Here is a 22,499-nt window from a genome sequence, read left to right on the forward strand (position 1 = left end):
TTAGATTGTAGGAAATGCCAAATTACCTGACACAGTCATAGAAAGGGCTATTTTTTTGTTTATTGAATGACCTAACTGTAGATTTTATACATGCCTATTTATATTATATGTGCTTTAGTAAATACTAAAGCATTAGAATGGCAACATGAAAAATATTCTTAATATAATATAATCCTTTTATTGAAAAAGGTTACCATTTTTCAGGATTATTATTATAAAAATCAAGTATTATAAAGGTAATGTTATAAAGCTTTTTTTTCTGATTATGATTTGGTTTCTGGGATAGGATCTGTTTATAGAGAGCGAAATGCAGTTCTAGGTCAATAATGCAAATGTTTCATTAGTCTGTGAGACAGTAATATATCATAAGTAGTAATAATAAATAGCTAATGGTACTATAAAAATGAAAAAAACTGGTAAGCACAAGTAATATATTTAGACAGGTTGAGTAATTCAGCACTTAATCCATAACTCAATTTCCTTATGCTAAAAGTTGGAAGGTAACATGCACTGGCTGAGAAACCAATGCCCCTTACACATTATGTTTCTCCTCTTTCTTTTAAAGGCTCCTCCCACTATTCTAATTGAGTTTTATTCCAGCTCTGCTTCTCTACTTCATTTGTTAGAGAAAGCCTGTCTTTGACATCTTATTCTAGGTACAAAGGTTTGTCATCCATTGTTGCTGAGGGTATCTTGGCCTTTAATGAATAAGAAAACTCCCATCTTGGATATTATTTAGAAGTTAAACTTCAACACTTAAAAATAATCCTTACATTATTATGGTTCCATGAGCCAAATAGACTGGAATTAGAACTTTCCCCTTTCTGTTTCCTTCTGTAAATGGATTGATCATTTCTTTCTAATGGTGGTGTCTCAAACAATGAGTGGTGCTGTGGGGTGGGTGTTGGCGGTGTGTCCTGGTGTCCACCTGCTACAGTTACCTTGAGCAGAAACTAACTCTAGACTGATCCATGGTGAGTTCAGGATTTAGCATCAATTGCTAGTCAAAAATAATCTTATCAGGCTATATCTTCATTAGTTAAGCATACTTCTTTTATTTACCAGTTTTTGAGATATTGTATGTCTAGATCAGGCATAATTTTTTTAATAGAACAATCAGAAATTTAGTCTAAGTAAAAAGTGAAAACCAGTTTCTGGAAATGAACCCAAGAAGAACAGCCAGTCGGTTGTTAATAAAACAGCATAGATAATCTCAAACCTCCCATTTTCTATGTCTTACTGTTTTTTCTAAACACAGTATTTTATTTATTTCTGATATTTTATACTTTCCTGTAGCGTCAAAGTAAATTTTTAAAAAATGAGATAAAGTAGGAATAGAACTCATGCATTAGTTATTTTGAACTTTTTATTGTGATCACATTTAATATGCAAGAACAGTAACAGGAATACCCATATATCCACTGTGGAGAAGCACCAGTTATTAACATCTTGCCTTACTTATTTCACTTTTCTTTGCTGAATGATTTCAAAGTAAATGAGACATCAAAACACGTTAGCTGTGAATCCCTCACATGGATATCTAGAAAAATAAGAATATTCTCCTTCACAATCTAAGTACTTTTATCATACCTAACATAATTGAAAATCGTTTCCTGACATTATTTAATACTTAGATGATATTCAAATTTATAACATCCAGTCCCAATTCTATGACCTAGTCTATTTTCCTATGTCTTTTGCAGCATATTGTTTTGAGTCTGGATCCAATTAAGGATCACACATTGCGGCTAACTGTAATGTCTCTTTAATCTCTTTTTTCTTTAAAAAACTAATTAAATATAACACACATACAGAAAAATGCACACAATCTTAGGCAAACAGCTTGCGGAATTTTTGTAAACTAAATACACCTGTGAAGCAAACAGCCAGTTCTGTATGTAGAATGTTATCAGAATACCACAAACCCTCGTATGGCCCCCAATGAATTCTAAGGCATAAAATTAGACACTTTTCTCTTACATTTGATAAAGTGTTTTTCAACCTGAAGAATAAAGTTTGTAGTGGAGATGATCATGGTGTAAGTAAAAGAAATACCTTCCTAGCAGGAAAAATTTATTTACTCTTAATAATATTCTAAAGTTATGTCATATACAAACATAATAGTATAATGCAGACATTCCTGTATTTGGCAATTTTTCTTATCAGTCAATAAGTATATTCATCTGACACCATTTTTCCAGAATATATTGAATTTAAGAAAAAAACCCCAGTAATTTTTGAACCCATCTGTGATGCTGTCACTATACATTTTTATCCAAAGCCATATAGTACTCATTGTATATTATTAGGACAGGTTTTTGTTTTTGCTTTGTTTTCTTTTGTTTCTTTCTTTTCCTATATATAGTATATATATATATTTCTGATTACCACAATATGACTTCCTACTATATTGCTTTTAATGTAATCTTTAAATGGCCCAATTTGATTCACAATCAATACTAGTAATTATAAGGTTCTATACGCCGTCATCCCCCACCCCCACAATTACCAAATCTGTGTAAAAAAGTGTTTGCCTCCTCTTTTACTAATTTGGTCAGGTCAAAGGTCCCAAGTTACCATTAAACTAAGTTATTTTAGGATATTGTTTCTTTTTCAAACAGTATATGTTGGTGTTCAAAATAATTGAGAAGTATTTGGAAATGAGAAAGACATTTTAAGTTGCAAAACTTAATCTTAGGGGAAGATACTTGTTCTATATTGGGGTGTATACAGGATCGTTAAGTGTGGTACGTGTAATTTTTTGATGGGTATTATAAGTAAAGCCGGTAATATTTATGTTGTTAACTTTGAATGTCTTGAATATCGTGAATAACTACAGCCGCGTGCTGCTGAACAGCAGGATACGTTCTGAGCAATATGTCGTTAGGTAATTTACTTGGTGTGCGAATACAAGGAATGTACTTACACAAACCCAGATGCCCTGTTTCCCTGAAAATAAGACCTAGCCAGACAATCAGGCCTAATGCGTCTTTTGGAGCAAAAATTAATATAAGACCCAGTCTTATTTTACTATAAGATTGGGTCTTATATAATATAATGTAACACAACACAACACAATGCAACACAATGCAACACAACATAACACATAACATAACATAACATAACGTAATATAAAATAATACCGGGTCTTATATTAATTTTTACTCCAAAAAACGCATTAGAGCTGATTGTCCGGCTAGGTCTTATGTTCAGGGAAACACGGTGGTATAGCCTACTACTATAACTGTATGTGCTATACTTCTATGACTGGCATGATATTCCTTTGTTTATACCAGCTTCACCAAAAACATGCGAGTAATGTGTTGCACTAGGACATCACTACAATGGCTATGATGTCACTAGGCAATAGGGATTTTTTTTAGCTCCATTATCATCTTATAAGTCCACTATTATATATGTGGTCCTTCATTGTCTCAAGCATCATCATGCGATGCGTGACTGTAGTTATGATGTGCCCATGGTGTGCTGGGTGGCCAAATGCTTTAACCAGATGTATACACCATGCAAGTTTTATAAACCCTTGCACAGAATTTATACTGATATCCACTGGCTGTCAAGAGGGTTTATAGATAGTTGGTGGTATCATTGTCTTTAGATAGGGTCTAGAATATTGCGTTGTTAATTTTTCTTATTTTTATCCTCCTGACTGCAGTGAATTTTCAGCATTTTATATAAAATATTTTGGATACCAACAAGGTCACTAATTTGGCAGTGAGTTTTAGCTGAGACATGATTTATCACTGCCAAAAAAGAAAAAAAAACTTGGAAACTAAGATCTATGCTTTTGGAATTAGTTTTCTATAAATATGGACTGTTGTATACTTCCAACGATTATTCATGCAGCGAAGGTTAAATGGACTGTTATAGTTAATGATTCACTCCCACTTACCTACCTCCTACTCATGCCCCAACATACATATACTGAGAAAACAAAGCTCATATCATTCCTATTTAGTTAGAGTATATTTTAAATGATCAGAATGGCTCTGTTTTGGGGATTTCAGAAATTCAAGACTCCATGGAGGAAATTTTTTACATCTATGCCGGTCTATGCAATAATTGTGGCGAACTTCTGCAGAAGCTGGACTTTTTATTTATTGCTCATTAGTCAGCCAGCATATTTTGAGGAAGTCTTTGGATTTGAAATCAGCAAGGTATGGAAAAATTATCTTTATTTAACTCATGCGTTGTTTTTGTATTCAAGTGAATATTAAGTTCCTTTGCCAAGATTTTTATCTTCTAAATTTCATGACCTAATTCATTTATTTATTGATTAGTAACTTACGGGAATCAAAGACTAAGTAAGGTGGTTGAGTGTTGACTGCATTCACCTGTGTACTAGAAACTGCTCTTTGTTGCTAAAAATACAGACAAAACAGAACTAGTCTTTACCCTCATGGAGTTTACATCTCAGTTGGGGTGGGTAGCAATGTACCCTCTTCCCTGTAATTCAGCAAAGCTTATGTTAAGTCTCAGGTCAGAGACAACATACCAGTGAATAAAAAGGTATTTTATTAAGATGGAATTTTATTTATAAAAATTACCAACCTAACTCTTCTTCAGTGCTCTCAGAAATCTGCTTGGCTAAAAGATTTGAGGACAGCAAAAAAATATCTGAAAACATTCTTGCATGTTGTTCATCTGATTTATTCATTTAACAAGAATTTGTTGAACATGATATGCAAAGTTTTGGGTGAGATTCAGGACAAAATCATGGTTCCTGTCCTCAAGAGTTGACAGCTTGATGGCGTAGCCAAAAAAAAAGCAAGGTGAGGGAGGGAGGGCGTGGTTATTAATTACAGTACAGCATGCTAATGCTACAGACATGTGTTATACCTATGAAAATATAGTCATTTTGAGATTTTCTATAAGGATAAAATGAGCATAATAATGCTACTTTATATTCATATAAGGGTTAAAATTTAGAAGATGCTTTCAGACTCATGAACAACCTTGTTTGGTTGGCCAGGTGAATAACTATCACCATTTCTATTTCACTGATGGGAAAACAGAAACTAGGGAAGATATTTAAATTGCCTAAGGCCAAGCTGGTAATAAATGGCAGAATGAAATTTAAGCCCAGATCCTTTGATTTATGTTTCAATTCCTTTTACTATGCCATTCAAATTCAGGTAAACCACATATTCATTGAAGTAGTTCGCGAGGTATTTGTTGAATGCCATCTCTGTGCCAGGCCCTTTGCTGAATCCTGAATACACTTGTCTGTGCTGGCAATGGGCTTGCCATTTCTCTTCATGTCATTACATAAGTCCAGCTGGGCTCGCTATTCATATTATGTCTCTACATGAAAGACTATCTGAGGCCTGAAACTGAAGAAAACCTGAGTTTGGGAGTAGCTATTCTAAGAGCTCTTTTGTAATCACTGTTTCTAAGGAAACTGTTTCCTTCATTGCTGGGAAGAATGGCTGCTGCAGATGGGCTCTTCTCCCTGGAGCTGATCAAACATTACAGGGTAGCCTTTAGGAGCTCTGAGAGGTGTTAGACTTCTCAACAAAGGCTGCTGGAGTGTGAGTCCATTTTCATAATCTAGGACAAATATGACACTGAGAGGCTATTAACAAAGTCAGGTCTCATGGGGGAGAGTGAAGGAGCCAACTGATGTTAATAACACTGTATGGTCATTCTGGCCTTGTAGCTCCAGTTAATTGAAAAGGCTAGATAGAGGTAAAACTAAAAACTAAATACAATAACCAGATGGGTTGATTTGATTCACATATTACTAAAATTGTGAATTAACTAAAAACTAAATACAATAACCAGATGGGTTGATTTGATTCACGTATTACTAAAATTGTGAATTAACTAAAATTGTGAATAAACTCTACACACACAGATTGACTTGAAGATTTCAATTATACTGCTAAAAAAAAAAGTCTCTTGACTTATCTGAAAAATACGTAAAGGAGGTGATAAATGAAATAGACCATGGATTGTGGATCTAGGCTAATATGGATCCAAATCCAAACTCTACAATAAACTATAATAATAATGTAACACACTCCCATGTGAAATGAAAGAGACAATTAAATAGCTTGGACATTTAAGTTATTTTGGAGTCATTCACTGTCTCAAATAACCATCACCACAACCCAAGTCTATGGGCGCAATACCACACTATACACCATTGTAAAATAAAACACATGATTTGTCTAAAACCTTCAATAATTAAATTTGAAAGACATATTTATACCAAATAATAAACTTTGAACAAGTACTTATAATTTGCAAGGAACTGTGCTTCAAATTACACTTAGTAAAACACTTCCGTATGTTTATATTTAAAATTTACTGAGTCCATGTATTTGGTAATACACGATTAAAATGCATTTTATTTATACTTTCTGCCTCAATAATGCATAGAAAATAGTGCCTTGCACATATTATTGGTCAAAAAAATGTGTGTTGAATTGATGTGCTGGGTTAGATTTTAGATTGAGCTATTTGGTATGAAATTAGTACAGAAACTATATATTCCACTATATAATAATATGACTAAATATTAATATTTGCCTAAAATTAAAGAATTGATCTGTATTTTCTGGGCTCTTAATGTATGAAACTAAGTATAAAACTCATAAGAGATATATACTTAAAATGCAATAAAGTTTCTTTAGCCTTATTATGAATTAAAAAATAAATTTAAAATACAGTCTCTTCAATGTTTTTTCAAATATACTTTCCTCCCTCTCACTGTCTCCCTCTCTGTCTCTGTCTCTCTTTCTTCCACTCCCCTCTCTGACTAATGATAAATTTTTGCAAACATATTTAAGAATATGGAATGTACACATAAATGTGAATCACTCTGATAAGATTCAGGATAGTTTATTCATAAACTCAAAATTTACTGACTCATAGCACAGAAAAAAAGTATGCTGGAAGATAAAAAGGGATCAAAGTAAATTTACTTGTTTTTCTTCTTTATTCTGTGGAAGTTATTACTTATTCTAGGAATGAGTATTTATTTGGAGACAGTATTTTTCTTTCCTTTGTCTAATAAAGTGTTTATGATGGGTTCAAAAAAACAAGATCTTTAAATTGCCCACGTTACATATGGTCACATATATTTCTCCCCCTTTTATTTTTCATCAGGTTGGCATGCTATCTGCTGTGCCACACTTAGTAATGACAATTATTGTGCCTATTGGAGGGCAAATTGCAGATTTTCTAAGAAGCAAGCAAATTCTTTCAACTACCACAGTAAGAAAGATCATGAATTGTGGGGGTAAGTACGTAAGTGACGTTAAGGACATGTTTTGAGTTCACAAAGTTCTGATCTACATGAGTAACTTTCGCTACGCGTATTAAATATGCAGTTAAATTTGTGCCTTCATTGTTCATTTATAATCATTTCCCGTGTTCTGATTTTTATAACTCATTTTAAATAACCACATAATGAACTTGACCTCCTGCTCTTAAAATTTAAGGTTTCTTTGATGTTTTTATTAAAACACAAGGAGCTTTCAGTAATCTCTTTGTGTAAATTATTACTGTTATTATTTTTTAAATAGACTCCCTGAAGTGGTTTGCTTGGTCAATAAGTATAAGCATTTTTAACAGTTTGGCTCACTGGAATATTTTACACAAATTCTGAAGTGTTTTCATGTGTTTGTTTCTGAAGGTTTTGGCATGGAAGCAACCCTGCTTTTGGTTGTTGGCTATTCTCATACTAGAGGGGTAGCTATCTCCTTCTTGGTACTGGCAGTGGGATTCAGTGGATTTGCTATATCTGGTAATATACCTTTTAAGAATTTGTACTTGTGACATCTGATTTTGGCTGGTGATAAAACTTTATCTATCTATCTACCTATCATCTATTTTTCTATCTCCTTTCCTCTTTAATGTTTTGAATGTTGAGAAAGTTTACTTAACATATTTCCACTAGAAAAAAATAAAAATAATAACGCATTTAGAAGTCATTATTTAGATTTGTTACTACTTACCTTCTCCATGCTAACCCTTCTTTTGTTGTTGTTGTTGTTGTTGCTGTTATTGTTGTTGTTGTTAAGAGAACATATCTCCTCTCCTCTCTGTGGAGTGAGCAACATATATTATTAGACAAGAAATTATACCTAATTTTATTTCCACTATATTCCTGAGCTAAATTATCCAAAAGCAGTTATTAAGCACATGCTATGTACCTAATATCTTTTAAGGAGGGTGATGAGTATGGTAGAGGATATTCTCTAGGCATTTACTTCTAAGAAGTTTAGGATTCTCTGAGTCAAAGTTTGTGTGTGTGTTTCAGGTTTCAATGTTAATCACCTCGATATTGCTCCAAGATATGCCAGTATCTTAATGGGCATTTCTAATGGCGTTGGCACATTGTCAGGAATGGTTTGCCCTATCATTGTTGGTGCAATGACAAAGAATAAGGTAAGAGGGACAAAACAGATGTTCAGTTATAGAAGATTCTCTCTCATGATTGGAGAAAAGGTTAATATATTCACTTTGCCATTTCTTTTTTGGTCCAGTGACCATACCTCTAAATAGGGGAGATAACTGAGGCTCAGAAGATAATATCTCTCTAAGAGCTCTGAGTGAGCCCTCTTTCTCAATCAATAAGCAATGTGTTCTGGATACCTTTTAATATTTCTGATATTCCTGATGTAATAAACAAAAAAAAAAAATAGCTCCTAGCTTATTAGAAGAAACAAGCAGAAATCTTCTGAACTTTATGTGCAAACCTCCATTCAGACTCCTCTGCTGTTATCAGTGGAAGAATATAATTATCAGCAGAAGAATATAATTATGAGCTGTTTGTCCTTATAGAGAGAGCTTCAAAATCATGATTTATCAGAAGGAAATAAACAAAAGGAGTGAGAGAAAAAAATAAGTAAATCAATGGAATTAAAAAGAGATTATGAATATTTTAAAAATTAACAGACCATAGGTGTATTTGGAGTTTTATTTCACAACATTAGATTTAAAAATTTTTGAATAATGAAAGTTATCATATTATAGGAAGTTTCTACCACAGCATTTGCTTTGTGTAATCAGAATAGTTGTTTTCCCTGCAGGTAGCATTTTATGAAAAGCTTGATGGTTAAGCATTTAGAGAAGGTGTTAGCCTTTTCAAACATGGGGAGTTTGTTCTTACAGTGCTACTTTTGTCACTACAGTCACGTGAAGAGTGGCAGTATGTCTTCCTGATTGCTGCCCTGGTCCATTATGGCGGAGTTGTATTTTATGCAATATTTGCCTCAGGAGAGAAGCAACCCTGGGCAGATCCTGAGGAAACAAGTGAAGAAAAATGTGGATTTATCCATGAAGATGAACTTGATGAAGAAACAGGGGACATTACTCAAAATTATATAAATTATGGTACCACCAAGTCTTATGGTGCCACAACACAGGCCAATGGAGGTTGGCCCAATGGTTGGGAAAAGAAAGAGGAATTTGTACAAGAAGAAGTACAAGACTCATACACCTATAAGGACCGAGATGATTATTCATAACAAAGCTAATTGCTGGATTTATTTTTAGTGTTTGTGATTAAGTTAATTGTGATTGCACAAAAATTTTAAAAAATATGTGGTGTAAACATGTAAACATGTCAACCAGGCAAGTCTTGCTGTAAAAATGAAATCAAAAGAAACTCATGAAGTTACCATCAAGTGCAATCTGTAGAAGTTGTGAAATCCCATCATTCCATTCAGGTCATCTATTCTTGCGTTTGTGATTTCAAGGTTGACTGGTCAACACTGTAGAAGCAAGTAGTTACTCATTGGTTTCATCTGAGCTAAAACTCATCACCATTTAATAAAGCACAACTAAAACAGTTGGCACATTTCATCCTACAAAGGTTAGGAAGCCAAAGCTACTTTATCTTGTAAAATGCACTTATATTTGTTACACTGTATTGCAAGATCTCACACGAAGTCCTGTTAAAAACAGTCAAGTTGTCATGTTGGCTGCATCAGATGTTGACAACGTTTATTGAGTGTAAATTGTGAGTTGGGATATCTCTCAATTAGAGAAGGATATTATGGGCTAGCAACTAGCAAGGTGTACTAAATAATTATTGTTATTACATAATGTGGAATAATTTGTTGATTACCGAAAGGAATCTTGCAGTGTTTTATATCAAATGTTCGGGCACAAACACGTATTCTATCTGTGAAAGAACTTGTAAAGTGAGGGGTATGCTTCACGTTCTTCCATTCATTTACCTAACAGTATACAACACTTCATATTTCAATAAAATCTGACTTTTCATGTAGCATATCACATAACTTTTTTGCAAAAAATATAAAAAATAAATAGACTTCAATGTATTTTTTATTACAACTTTGTACAGGTTGTAACTTGCATTAGAAAAAAAGATGCAATCACCATGAAGAATCTAATAAGAAATTTACTATGAAATAATATAGCCCTGAAAATGCAATATTAACAACAAAAGAAATAGAAAATGGTTTAGATATTCTTCTTCCTTAATAATTAAATACTATATGAAACTTGTGCCACAGAGCTATATATGTAATATAAAAATGATTAATAGAGAGACTGTAAGTAGACAATTTTATTATTTAAAGTCCCATTTAAAATATATTTGTCTTAAATATATAGGACAATAAATTATATTAAAATTCTATCTATATATATCTATATATATCTGTATATCTTATACATATCCATACACGGAAACATAATAAACAATCTTCACAAAAAAACCAAAAACAGCATACACCTAATGTTGGGTTAGGGGACTGCAATTTCTACTTTCATAGAGTCATTGAATTTTAGACGGGGCAGAGGCATTTTGCTTGTCATTTCTTAATATAACTCAACAGGAATTGCAACATTTGTGTACCAAGCAATAAGTGCAATGCATAAAATGTTCTGTCAGTATATTATCTTTATTTTGCTTGTGGTAGCTTTTTGGGTGGTTGGAATGATTTTTTTCTTTTAAAAAATGTTAACATCAGACCTCTTTATAATGTTCTAAAATGATAATAATGCATTTCCCAATTCAGCACAAAATATTATTGGTGTATTTAATTGTCTATTCTGGATATTTGATCTGTTCAGTGTACTGTGCTAGTGACTGGAGGCCCTGCTACTGCAAATACAAAACATAAAAGTTTGTTTTAAAAATGCAAACCGTTCTTGACCTTAAGAAAATAAAAATATCTTTTGCTTTGTGTCTCAAAGTGATGTAATGTGATCATAGGCTTTTGTTGTGTTGAATGAAAAGATATGGACTATCATTGCTGCAAAAAAAAAGTGTTAATAAAATGCTCTATTTATCTTTTTGTAAAAAAAATATACATTAATTTGGGTTTATTTTATTTAGGTTGTAATTTTAGTGTGAATTTAGCTTGTGTGAATTTAGATGTGGCTCCAATGCAGCCACATCTAGGCCCAAGAATAACACTTTTTTTAAGCCACTTGATATTTAATAGAAGAGCATGGCGTTCTTTAGATTGTGGAGATGGTTCTGTAGTTTTATTAGGTTGGTGCAAAAGTAATTGCGGTTTAAAGGGTTAAAAACAATTGCAAAAACCGCAATTATTTTTGCACCAACCTAATACATCAAAATCTAGATCTTTGAGTCAAACTCTATTTTTTTCTTTTTAATAATTTTTTATTTTTCCATTACAGTTTACATACAACTAATCAGAAATAGTCTCAGATATAGAGGAAAAACTCAGGGTTGTTGGATTAGAGGGGGGTAGGGATAGGGGAGAAGGTGAGGGGATTAGAAAGCACAATTGGTAACCACAAGATTGCCACAGGGATACAAAAGAAAGTTTGGGGAATATAATTAATACGGTTGTAAAGATTTTGTAGGGTATTTGATGGACACTTGTCTTTTTAGGGAGACCAAACTCTATTTTTTGATGACAGTCTTCTCACAACTTCTGCTAAACTTAAAGAAAAATTTAGGAAAAAACTCAAAACTTGTCAGGTCAATGATACTACCTAATTTTGATTGCACGCATACTTTGTGCTGGGCATTGCCCTAACCATTATATATACAGTATCTTATGTAACTCCACAATGACCTTGTAAAGTAAACACTCTTTTTATCCCAGATTACAACTCTTTTTTATCCCAGATTACAAACACTCTTTTTTTCCCAGAAGAAACTGAAACTCAGAAAAGTTAAACTTTCCCAAGATAAAGTAGAGCAACGACATTATGTTAGAATATGTCAGCAAAACCAGCCAGGAGTGAGCAAGATTTATTAAAGCAGCCAATCAAATATCCATGTCACTAGAAAGGCAATCATAGTTCAGATTCCCTACTTTACAGAAGTGTAGAAAGGGGAGTCTAAAACTACATAGCACTGCAATCTGAGACTCTTAGCGCTTCCTTGCTCAAAGGGCTTACGGGACGATTCAGTGGACAACCCTCGTTGAACAAGTGAGGTCACTGAAGGTCAGTAAGAGAAACTGACTTGATCAAGAGAACACAGGATGTTATAGATTTGCAAAGAAGTTATTCTAATTAGCTATACTTCTGTTTTTATTTTTATTTTCATTTTAACCAGGTTTTCATTTAAAAAATTAAAGAATATTCATTGCTTCAACCACTACCCCATACTCTCCACTCACATAACCTCAGTGTGTGGGGGTGGGGGTGGGCGGTTGTAGGTGAGGGAGTATATTTTCTTTTCCTGTGTTCTTCTGCATAAAGAAATAATGACCAAAGACCAAGCCTAATTCTTAAGGCAGCTCATATGCCATCTTTGTACAACTTGATGGCAGGAATGAAAATTGCTTGAATCTAACACTATCTAATTTCCCCAATTTCATAGCAAAAACATTTGCAGTTCCTGTAAGAAAAGTACTCTGATATCTCCTGATATTACCACTGGCCACACTCATTTTCTCTTTACTCAATCGTGCACAGTCATCTTCCCCTTCTCCTTTTTGTCCTTCCTTTTCCCACATTTTCCTCCTCATCCCAATGCCCATCCCCATCTGGTTCACTATATGTAGCTAGTATTTTGCAATTGGCAAAGTGCTTTTCCATGTATTACCCCATTTTGTTCACATATCTGCCTTGCAAACTTGAAAGGCCACATATTGATATCAATATTTCTATTTTCCAAATAAGGGGACTGGGTCTAATAGGTTGTAATTAACTTCCTAAAGATTCCCCCAGACAGGGCTGGAACAAGAATACAAGGTATCAGTGGGGACAGAGCTCCAGAAAGCAGTTTCCAGGCTCTCGGCCTCACATAGAAAGGTGTTGGCTCAGGTAGTAAATGGCCATCAACTGAGATTGGATGGCCATCAGCTGTGGCTACTTGGCCGTCAGCTGTAACCAGTGAGACATTGGCCACTAATATAACTGCTGTGGCTATGCTAGCAGAAAAAATGGGAGCTAGCAAGAAGAAGGTGGCTGAGCCTGCAAGCGGCGCAGTGAGTATTGTGAACAGTGTGGCTCCTGTTTCCTGTGTCTCCAACCCAGCCGCCAGCGAGGATATAGTGGTATGACTCCCCCATCTATGGCTCCGTGGGTGTTCCTTTTTGGCCTCACCATGTCCTGCGTTCTTATGTGGGGAGCGGGAGCAGAAACCCCGCCGGACTCCCCACATGACAAATGGCGTCCCGCACGACAGTATCTGGCCACAGCAAGAGAGTAATTTATTTTTACTTTTAAATCACTTTATTAATCTTCTGATTATAAATGTAATATGGTGTGGGAGGGAACTTTCATTAGATAAAGAACAATATGAAAAACAATGAAAATGAAGGTAATTGGTAATCTTGATATTCAGAGATAATCACTGTTAAAAGATTTCTAGAATGTTTTCTATAAAAACGCATATACAGAAAATTCACACTTACTTTGTAATTTGCAAATTTGAAATCACACTTGATCTACTGTTGCAACCTCCTTTTTTCCATTTAACAGTATATCATGTATATTTTCCTAGTTGAATAATGGAGTTTGTAATCTAATATTCTATTACATACTATCAGCCATATTTAATGTATTTGCATACCCAATACCTTACTTATGAACATTTCTTCTTTGCACCCTTTTCCCTTTATCTTTCTGCTTGCATGGATCTTTTTGGGCAAGGCAAAGTGACGTAAACACCTTTAACCTTTCTGACCATGATGGATATTTCAGTTCCTCTCTATAGTTTATCACTCCTGTGTTTGTCTACAGTAGAATGTGACTGGCAATTGGCCTTTCTGGAGTTCATTTATTAATTCACTTATTCACTTAGTAAGTGTTTATTAAGCACCTATACTGTGAAAGTCACTGGGCATCCGGTGGAGAGAAAACAGATCTAGCCTCTGCTCTTGTGAACCCTCAAGTCCAGTCCCCTCTCTGAGGTGATTGCAGCACGCTCAGCTGCCCAGTCAGGACACACAGATGTGACTAACAGAAGAGGTTCTTGGACCCGGGGCCCTTGCTAACCTTCGTGAGATTTTTCTTAATCCCTAACCTACTAAAGTTGGGCTGCTTTCCAGGTTCTCCCCTTCTTAATTTTTTTTTTTTTCCAGTTTCAGGTGAGGAAGCTTTCCTTGGCCTTAGAGATCCCCATGCTGCAGTAAGTTTAGGGCTTGAGGGAAGCTCAGCATCAATTATCTCCAGTGCTTGAATCTCTGCAAGAGGGGACATGGATGGGCTGAGTTTCTTAAGTGCATTTTCCATCCAGTTCTTCAAATTATTTTCTGTTTCTGTTTCTTCCCTGGATTTCTAGGGACCCATGCATTTTCTCTTTCCCCTTTTCCCCCTTCATGTACATGCTCAGTTTTAACCACAAATAGGGGCTATTGAGATTTCCTTCTTCTCGTAGTGATATAATGATCAGGGTTTTTAATGTTCTCTTTTCTCCCCATTCTCATGCAAAACCTCACACCCAAATTTTCATTCAGCTGCTGTCAAAAATACTTTATTTATGAAGGTTTGTTTATACTAAACAGTCCCTTAAAATGCTCAAGCTTCTCCGAGCTTACCCCCCTGAGTGCAGCCAGGCACCTAAAAGCTGCATAACCTAGACATATTACTCTATCTCTTGTCCATAGTCAACAGCTTTTGTTGAGTGAAACCCTTGGCTTTCACCAAGAGCAAACAAAATAGAGAGAGACTGTTCCAGTTTCGTAAAATCACGTTTGAGGACCTGTTTTATTACTGTACTCAATATGCAGTAAATAAACATCCTTCCCTTTCTCAGAGTTTGAGGCATTAGCGCTTTCCTGATGCATTAGAGCTCTGTCAACAATTAGGTATGAAAGGACACAGGCCTCCATGTCCTACCTGATCTCCCTCTCAAGAAACTTAGAGAACCACATTTTGGCTCAGTCGCTGGTTTTTCTCTCCCGTCCTCATTTTTATTTTGTTCCTGTTTTTCATTGCTTGTTTAGGTGTTATTTACCTTTGATTTTATTTTAAAGGAGGAAGTGAATGAGGGATCCAATAATAACTATAGGAATCATTTTGTATAGGGCTTATGAAATGCCAGACACTGTTCTGAGGGTTTTATACACAGAAGGTGCCAAAAGAATGTGTACCCATTTTAAAAGATGTTATCTTAAAATCGGTATACATTTTTTGGCAGCCCCAGTGTACATATTTATGACTTATATTTTATAATATACTTATGTAATATGTATATGTTATAGATATACACAAATACAATTTAATCCTCAGATTAAACCCTTTGTGTTAGATACTATTGTTAACTCCATTTTATAAATGAGGGCACGTAGGCACGGGGAAGTTAAGTAACTTATTCAAGGTGATACAGCTAATGGACTAAAGTTAGAAGGTGACTATGAGCCTTTTGGTTCCAGATCCTGTACACTTCATTGCTGCCTCCAAGTAGCTGTGTGACTTTGGTAAGTTACTTAATTTCTCTGAGGCAATTTTTCGTCTACAATATGGCAATCTAATGCCAGATTGGTAGCTGGTTTTGCAATTAAATAAAATAACATATCATGTGATTAGCACAGCCACCCACAGTTAGTAAGAGTTTAACAAATGTTACTTCCCCTCCCCCTTTCCCATAATGCTAAGTAAACACAAAGTATTAACTCTTTAATTATAACTTCAATGTCAGACTCATCAAAATGGTCCATTTTGGAAACTATCTTGAGATATTTATATTTTTATCATAAATTACTCAGGTTGGTTACCTAAATTGTTTTTCCATCCATATTTTACAAATTTTATGTGGTACAGAACAATAGACACTACAGCATGCTTTTTATATGAAATCTACATATTTATCAATATATAAAATACTATATATTGTGTAGTAAGTGGATAAAGACATTGATTAGAAGGATACACACAAAAATGTTCATAGTGGTTGCATCTAGAGAGGAAGGACTTGGGAAAAGTATCAAGAAATTTCAGATTTATCATTTTTTAATTTTAAATGAAGACATGAAGCAAATAAGAGAGTACATCAGTATTTGTTAATTCTGGGAATTCACATATGGCTTTTTATTATACTTTTTGTGACATTTTTCTGTATTGTAAAATACAAAAACAAGCAAACCAGATAAAATATTTTCCCCAGAGAACACAAGGCTTATTTCTCTCCATTTTTTTTTTTTTTTTTTTAATATCTGGGCTGCCGATGAAGATATTGTCATGATCTTCAAGAGCATTTGACAGTTTTCTAAAGCCATATAATTTAATGCAACAGCTTTGGAGGAATGTTTTTATTTTATAAAGTCAAGGTAAAAGTAGAATTTTACACATTTATGAGCCGGTTTATGAATCCAAATGAAGTTCTTCTGCACAAAGCCAACAAAAGTGTGCATGAGAATAAATGTCACAGATGAAAGCCATCTTTCCAACAGATTTCATATCAGTCTATTGAACTGCTTCTCTAAGATTAAACACAAGGGGTGTTGGGGGGCATGTCTCTGGTCCATGAATGCAGGGTAGGAATTTGTATGTTGTCCTTACTTTAAAGGCATATTAACTCTCTCAATCCCGCTTGAGATGGGATAGCAGAATAAAACAGTACTGTTTGGGTTCAGTCCCTAATTCTGCCACTACCCCCTTAACTAATTCATGGTAAGTCATATCAGCAATCTGGGCTTCAGCTTCCCCATCTGGAAAATAAAGCGATGGGTCAGCTTTGATTGTTTCTAAAGATCCTCCTAGCTCTGAAGCTCTGAAATTCTCAGACTGTATTCTCTCTGCAAAGAGCTGAGTTCCTCAAGTCAACTTGAAGAAGTATGCTAATTTTCCTCAGAATTCCACTAAATACAAGACTAAATGTTTACTTCCTGCCTACATTCTTACTGACTTTGCTTTTAATCAGCCACCCATCATCTTGGTGGGCTTCTTTCTGTGATGATTTTCTCCCTGACTCTTATTTTGGAAACTATCTTATGGGGAATGCTTTACACATGTTTACAGAACTTTGAATTTCAGAATTTCATGGAACTCTTTACTAACTAAACACCCTGTGATGAGTTGAAATCCTTGTCTGTGAAAAACATGAGTCTAAATTTTAATAACAGGTCACACTTGACTTTTACTATTTCAATGGGATATATTATAGAGTCCTGACGTTGGAGAGGCTAGAAATCTATGCTCAAGAGCCTTCATTTTATGGATGGGAATGCTGCAGCTGGAAAAATGAAGTGTCTAGTTAAAGTCCACCCAACTAGTTAGTAGCAGAGGGTAGTGTGAAATTACTTCTTGGGATTCACAGCAGTGCTTTTGAGATAGTTGAGAACCACTCTTTCATTCAGTAAGTTAGACAGTTTGTCAAGCAATAAATATATATTGAGAATGCAGTATGTGGCAGATAGTAAGAATACAGTGGAAAAAAAAACTAAATGGATCCTGCCTCCATAAAACTCTTAAGACAGTGGGATGGCAGATAGTAAAAAAAAAATGAACAGAAAAATCAATTACAGTTGTGATAGAGGCTACGAATGTATAGGTGCTTTGAGAAGTTCAAACAGGGAATTCGACCTAGTCTGTGTATTGAATAAAATATCCTCAGAAATGTTACACATGACATGAGACTTCAAAGGCGACTATGAGTTAGCCTGGCAGAGCAAGACAAGAAGAGAGTTTCAGAAAGACAAAACGGTGTTTGCAAAGACCTCACGGTGGAAAGAGCTTGGTATTTTACTGTTAGCACTACCCAAATGTTTGTGGGTATACATATAGAACAAGTGGGATTTATTTAGTATGTTGAAATGCTAACTAGTTAAGCTTAAATCTAGCATACTAAAACATTTTTTTTCCCAACAGCTACAAATTAGCCCATCATTACTTTTTTCAACATCAATTAAGCTATTTGTAGGCCTATTAATTGTACTATGGAGATACAAAAATGAATTAGGCACGACATCTGCTTCTGAGAAACTTATGGTTTAGAGGAAATACAGAAGTAAATAGAAATAGGTGTAGAATGTCATTAGAGAAAATTAAAAGAGAACTTTGTGTATATAAAATTTCACATTTGAGCAGCAAATTCTGCATATTAACATATATTCATAATCATTCCTTTCGTAAGTGTACCACCACTTCAGTGTTCTATGAGCACTTTTACATATAATTTATTATAATTTGCAGTGAGGCATTTATATATTTCTTTGTAAACTTAACATTAACATATTTTTCTTCCACTAATCCATAAATGCCATGAGCTGTCTTTTGTTCTCCATATTTTATCCATAGCCTAACATAGATTAGGAACTCAACAAATACTTAGAGAAGAGAAGAATGCATGATGACATTTGATTTGTAAGCAGAATGATATTATCCTCCTTATTAAATTAATTGTTTTTAGAAGGAAAGTCAGAGAAGGATAGAAACAAGACATCAAACTAGACTTTGAAAGTGGAATACATGTTTGTCCACCTTGTAAGTGGAGGAAGGCATAGAGGCAGAGGTTATGATATTAGCAAACCATGGCAGTGTAGCTACCGTGGTGTGTTTGGAGGAGTGAGCAGGTGGTGTGGTAGACTATCAAGTGTGCTTCAGAGCGGATATGAGGCTGAAGAGGACGATTAATCTGGTTATGCAGTGTTCAAGACTAACGTGTTCAAATGCTATCTTATAATTGAAGAAAATATTAGCGGGACCTGAGATGATCAGATCTGTCTTGCAGAATGTTGCACAGGAATGGGGAGAGACTGGAAGCAGTTTCTGTCCAAGAGTTCCAAGGAAGACATGGGGGTAAGATGGTTGCCTGGGGACTGTGGTGCTTTCCAGATGTTAAGACAAGAGCTTGGCATATTCATTCCTTCCATATCTACTTACCCACAACTCAAACCCAAGAGCATATGTGGATAATCAAAATACATTGACAAATACATGATTCGTGCTTTCTGCATCTTGCTTAATGATTGCAAGGCAGAGTGATCCACTTGTCCCTGGATTCCAAAACTAGACAGAAAGAACTACACACCATATTTATGAGATGACACTTTTTCTCTTTCTTCTCTTTCAAGATCCTGTGTGAAATTCAAGGTTATACACAAGGAGAAGACAAAGTGTCTCAATTTTTACTTTTTTTTTTTTTTTTTTTTGGAAATCTAGGGACATATTTATTCCAGAGGTATCCCCAAGTTAGTCTTTTTCCTCAAGGAAATCGATACAGTCAACCCAGGGAACAATAAACTCATCTTAATGGTGGATTCAACTTAAGTTTTGACCATATCCCCATAATTTTTTGTGCCTTTTTTTCCATTGTATTTCCTCCTCTTTTCTTGACAGAACATGATTCTTTATGATATGTCTGGAAACATAAATAAAACCTTGATGTATCACCAGAGGGTTCTCCATGTCAAAATCACACTTCTTCATCAGTAATGGTGAACATTATAGTTACCTCTACTAAGGATTTATTTTTAAAAACATAAAAAGGACTGGGTGATCAAAAACATTCCCCTCACCAGGGGTTGCCACGTACAATAAGATGAAGACTGGACTTGGCTTCGCATCATACTTCTACCCACCTATGAGCAAACCACTTCAATTCTTGAGCTCAGTATCTTCTTCTACAAAACAGTGCATAGCTCGCTGAACTGTGGTAAACATTAAGTGAGATGATTTGATTTGCAAGCTTTGTAAATCTTTATAAGGTGTCAAACAAATGCAGGGATTTCCGGTTCCTCCATTTGGGTGGAGACAGTAAATTTGCAAGAGGCTTCTGGTAAAAGGGAAGTATTTAACTGGATGTAAACATATCAGACCATTAGTAACTATGAATATTTTATGATATATTACAGGTTCTCAAAATGCCTCCTGACATTCTCTGTTATTGATGCTCACAGCAATGCTGTGAGGGTCATTATTTCCATTTTTTCAAAAAAAAAATAAAAATCTATGGTTAGAGGTAGTCTTTGCTTTGTCCAATTTGGGGCTAGATCCCAGGACTAGTGCTATTTCAGATACTCCACAGTACCCATTCTTGGATGGCATAAACCCAAGAGAAATATATGCCAAGATTGGTGGTCATTGGAAAGAGCTGCTCTTCAGGAAGGGTAGGTTCAGTAGTGACACCCTTGGTTGGAGGGGGGCAGGAGGAGCCACGTGACTGCATGGAAGCCCTGTGTGGGGTGTAGGGAAAGGGAGCACTGAGCAGGAAGCAATGGGTCTGGAAGGCTGGTACGTCATGCTTTCCTCTGCTCACTGACACCAGCTTACTTTATTTCCATATAGCCCTTATTTATTACTGTCTTATTATTTGTGCTCCCCAGCAAACTCATTGAAGATAGGAGTCATGTCTTGTTTATCTTCATATCTTCCCACAGTACCAAAAATGACGACTCCCACCTAATACACACAGAATCACGTGGAGCGAAACTAAGAACACTTCTGTATTAGTTTCCAATGGCTGTCATAATAAAGTACTACAAACTGGTTGGTTTAGAACAACAGAAGTTTATCGTTTCTTGGTTCTGGAAGTCAGAAGTCGTAAATGCAGGTGTTAACTTGGCCATGCTCTTGCTGAAGGTGCTAGAGAATGATCTATTCCAGAATGCTCTCCTACTTTTGGGTAGTTCCTTAGCTTATGGCAACATAACTCCAATCTTCACATGGCATTCTTCTCCCTGGGTGCATGTCTGTCTCTTTACATGGCATTCTTTTTATAAAGATACTCGTCATAGTGGCTTAGAAACATACCCTAGTCTAATATGACCTCATCTTAACTAATTACATCTACAATGACCTTATTTCCAAATAAGGTCACATTATGAAGTACTTGGAGTTAAGATCAACATTGATTTGGGGGGGGGGGGGGACACAAATTCAACCCATAGCAACCTCCCTCTGTTCTTAATAGAACCCATCAGACTCTGTTATTAAGAGCTTGTCTGAATATCTATACTTAATAATCTCTCCATTTCTCCCCTTTACTATGGGTAATAAGACTTGCAAAATGTTGTTACACTTAGCTTAGTGTGGGCATTGGTTTCTCAGCATTTTTTTTTTTTTTTAAGACATGAAGGAATGTGATTGTCTGATTCCACCACTAACATAGCGAGAAATGGGAGAGGGAATATGCATTCTGGATAGCAAGGAAGACATCACAGTTAGGGTGCATGGTCATTCTTCTGACAAGGAGTTGGTCTGACAAGACACGTTGTTGATCCCCTCAAGAATCAGATGGCAGAAGTCCTAGATTAAAGGGCAAGAAACAAAATGAGCACTGGAGACAAGGGCATAAAACAAATGTACTTGGCTGTGTGACTGGTATCTCAAATCACTCAAGAACCTGATTTCTTCCACTTGGTGGTTTGTGTCTTAGTTTATGCTTAATATCACTCTGAAAATTTGGGGAAGCGATTCAACAGAATGGCAACATCAGCCACTGCAGAAGTTAGAGCTATTATTTGGAGTAAGTATTTATTTATGAATCAACAACTATGTATATCTCAATGTAAGATCTGCAAAGTACCTGAAACTGAAAAGTTGCCTGAAAATTACATAAGACCAGAATCCTTCTACATCATTCTACTTCTGGGTTCTAATGAGGTCACATAACAGTTAAACTGGAAGTCCACTCCTGAGTCGATGTCCACCTTCCTTTTTGGGGATCTTTCCTGAAGGCTGGCATAGCTATCTGAGTTACTGACTGGGCTTCTGCTATATTTGGTGCCAGAGAGCTGATCTACAGAATGCTACTACTAGAAGTCCCAGCAGGAACTCTTCCTGCTATTACCATGCTCCCCCGTGGCTATAACATCTACATATAGCTGCCCTTGGCCAATGAACTACAAAGAGGCAGATGAGATTTGAAAGGGACACCTTTCCTTTTGGTTGCCTGGCGTCAGAGTACATTGCTGTCATGCAGAGTTCTGGCTGGGTTTCAGGCTTCATGGCTCCCTCAGCTTGTCCCTTTGTTCACACTACCACTCTAATCTTTCCTTTAGTTACTCAGTACAGCTCAAGACAAGCTGAAGATTCTGCAATGGTTTATCAAAGAAAGGCTCCAGGATTATAGGATAAGAGTTCAATAAAGAGATTTTCAACTGGTCACTACTGGGATTAGAACCTCA

At 35.5% G+C, this 22,499-nt stretch overlaps 1 protein-coding gene across 1 annotated transcript in view; it reads left to right on the forward strand.

The window, feature by feature from the left end:
- SLC17A6 (solute carrier family 17 member 6) overlaps positions 1 to 10,302 on the forward strand; it is a 37,470-nt gene extending 27,168 nt beyond the window's left edge. Inside the window, exons 8-12 of the mRNA XM_019742622.3 lie at positions 4,026 to 4,175; positions 7,132 to 7,264; positions 7,661 to 7,771; positions 8,288 to 8,415; positions 9,162 to 10,302. Coding sequence (XP_019598181.1) covers positions 4,026 to 4,175; positions 7,132 to 7,264; positions 7,661 to 7,771; positions 8,288 to 8,415; positions 9,162 to 9,497 — 858 coding nt within the window. The 3' untranslated portion in view covers positions 9,498 to 10,302. The remainder of the gene's footprint in view (positions 1 to 4,025; positions 4,176 to 7,131; positions 7,265 to 7,660; positions 7,772 to 8,287; positions 8,416 to 9,161) is intronic.
- The last annotated feature ends 12,197 nt before the right edge of the window (positions 10,303 to 22,499 follow it).

The sequence above is a fragment of the Rhinolophus sinicus genome, chromosome 14 (genome assembly GCF_057876585.1).
Source record: "Rhinolophus sinicus isolate RSI-liver-muscle chromosome 14, RSI-T2T, whole genome shotgun sequence".
Taxonomy (NCBI): domain Eukaryota; kingdom Metazoa; phylum Chordata; class Mammalia; order Chiroptera; family Rhinolophidae; genus Rhinolophus; species Rhinolophus sinicus.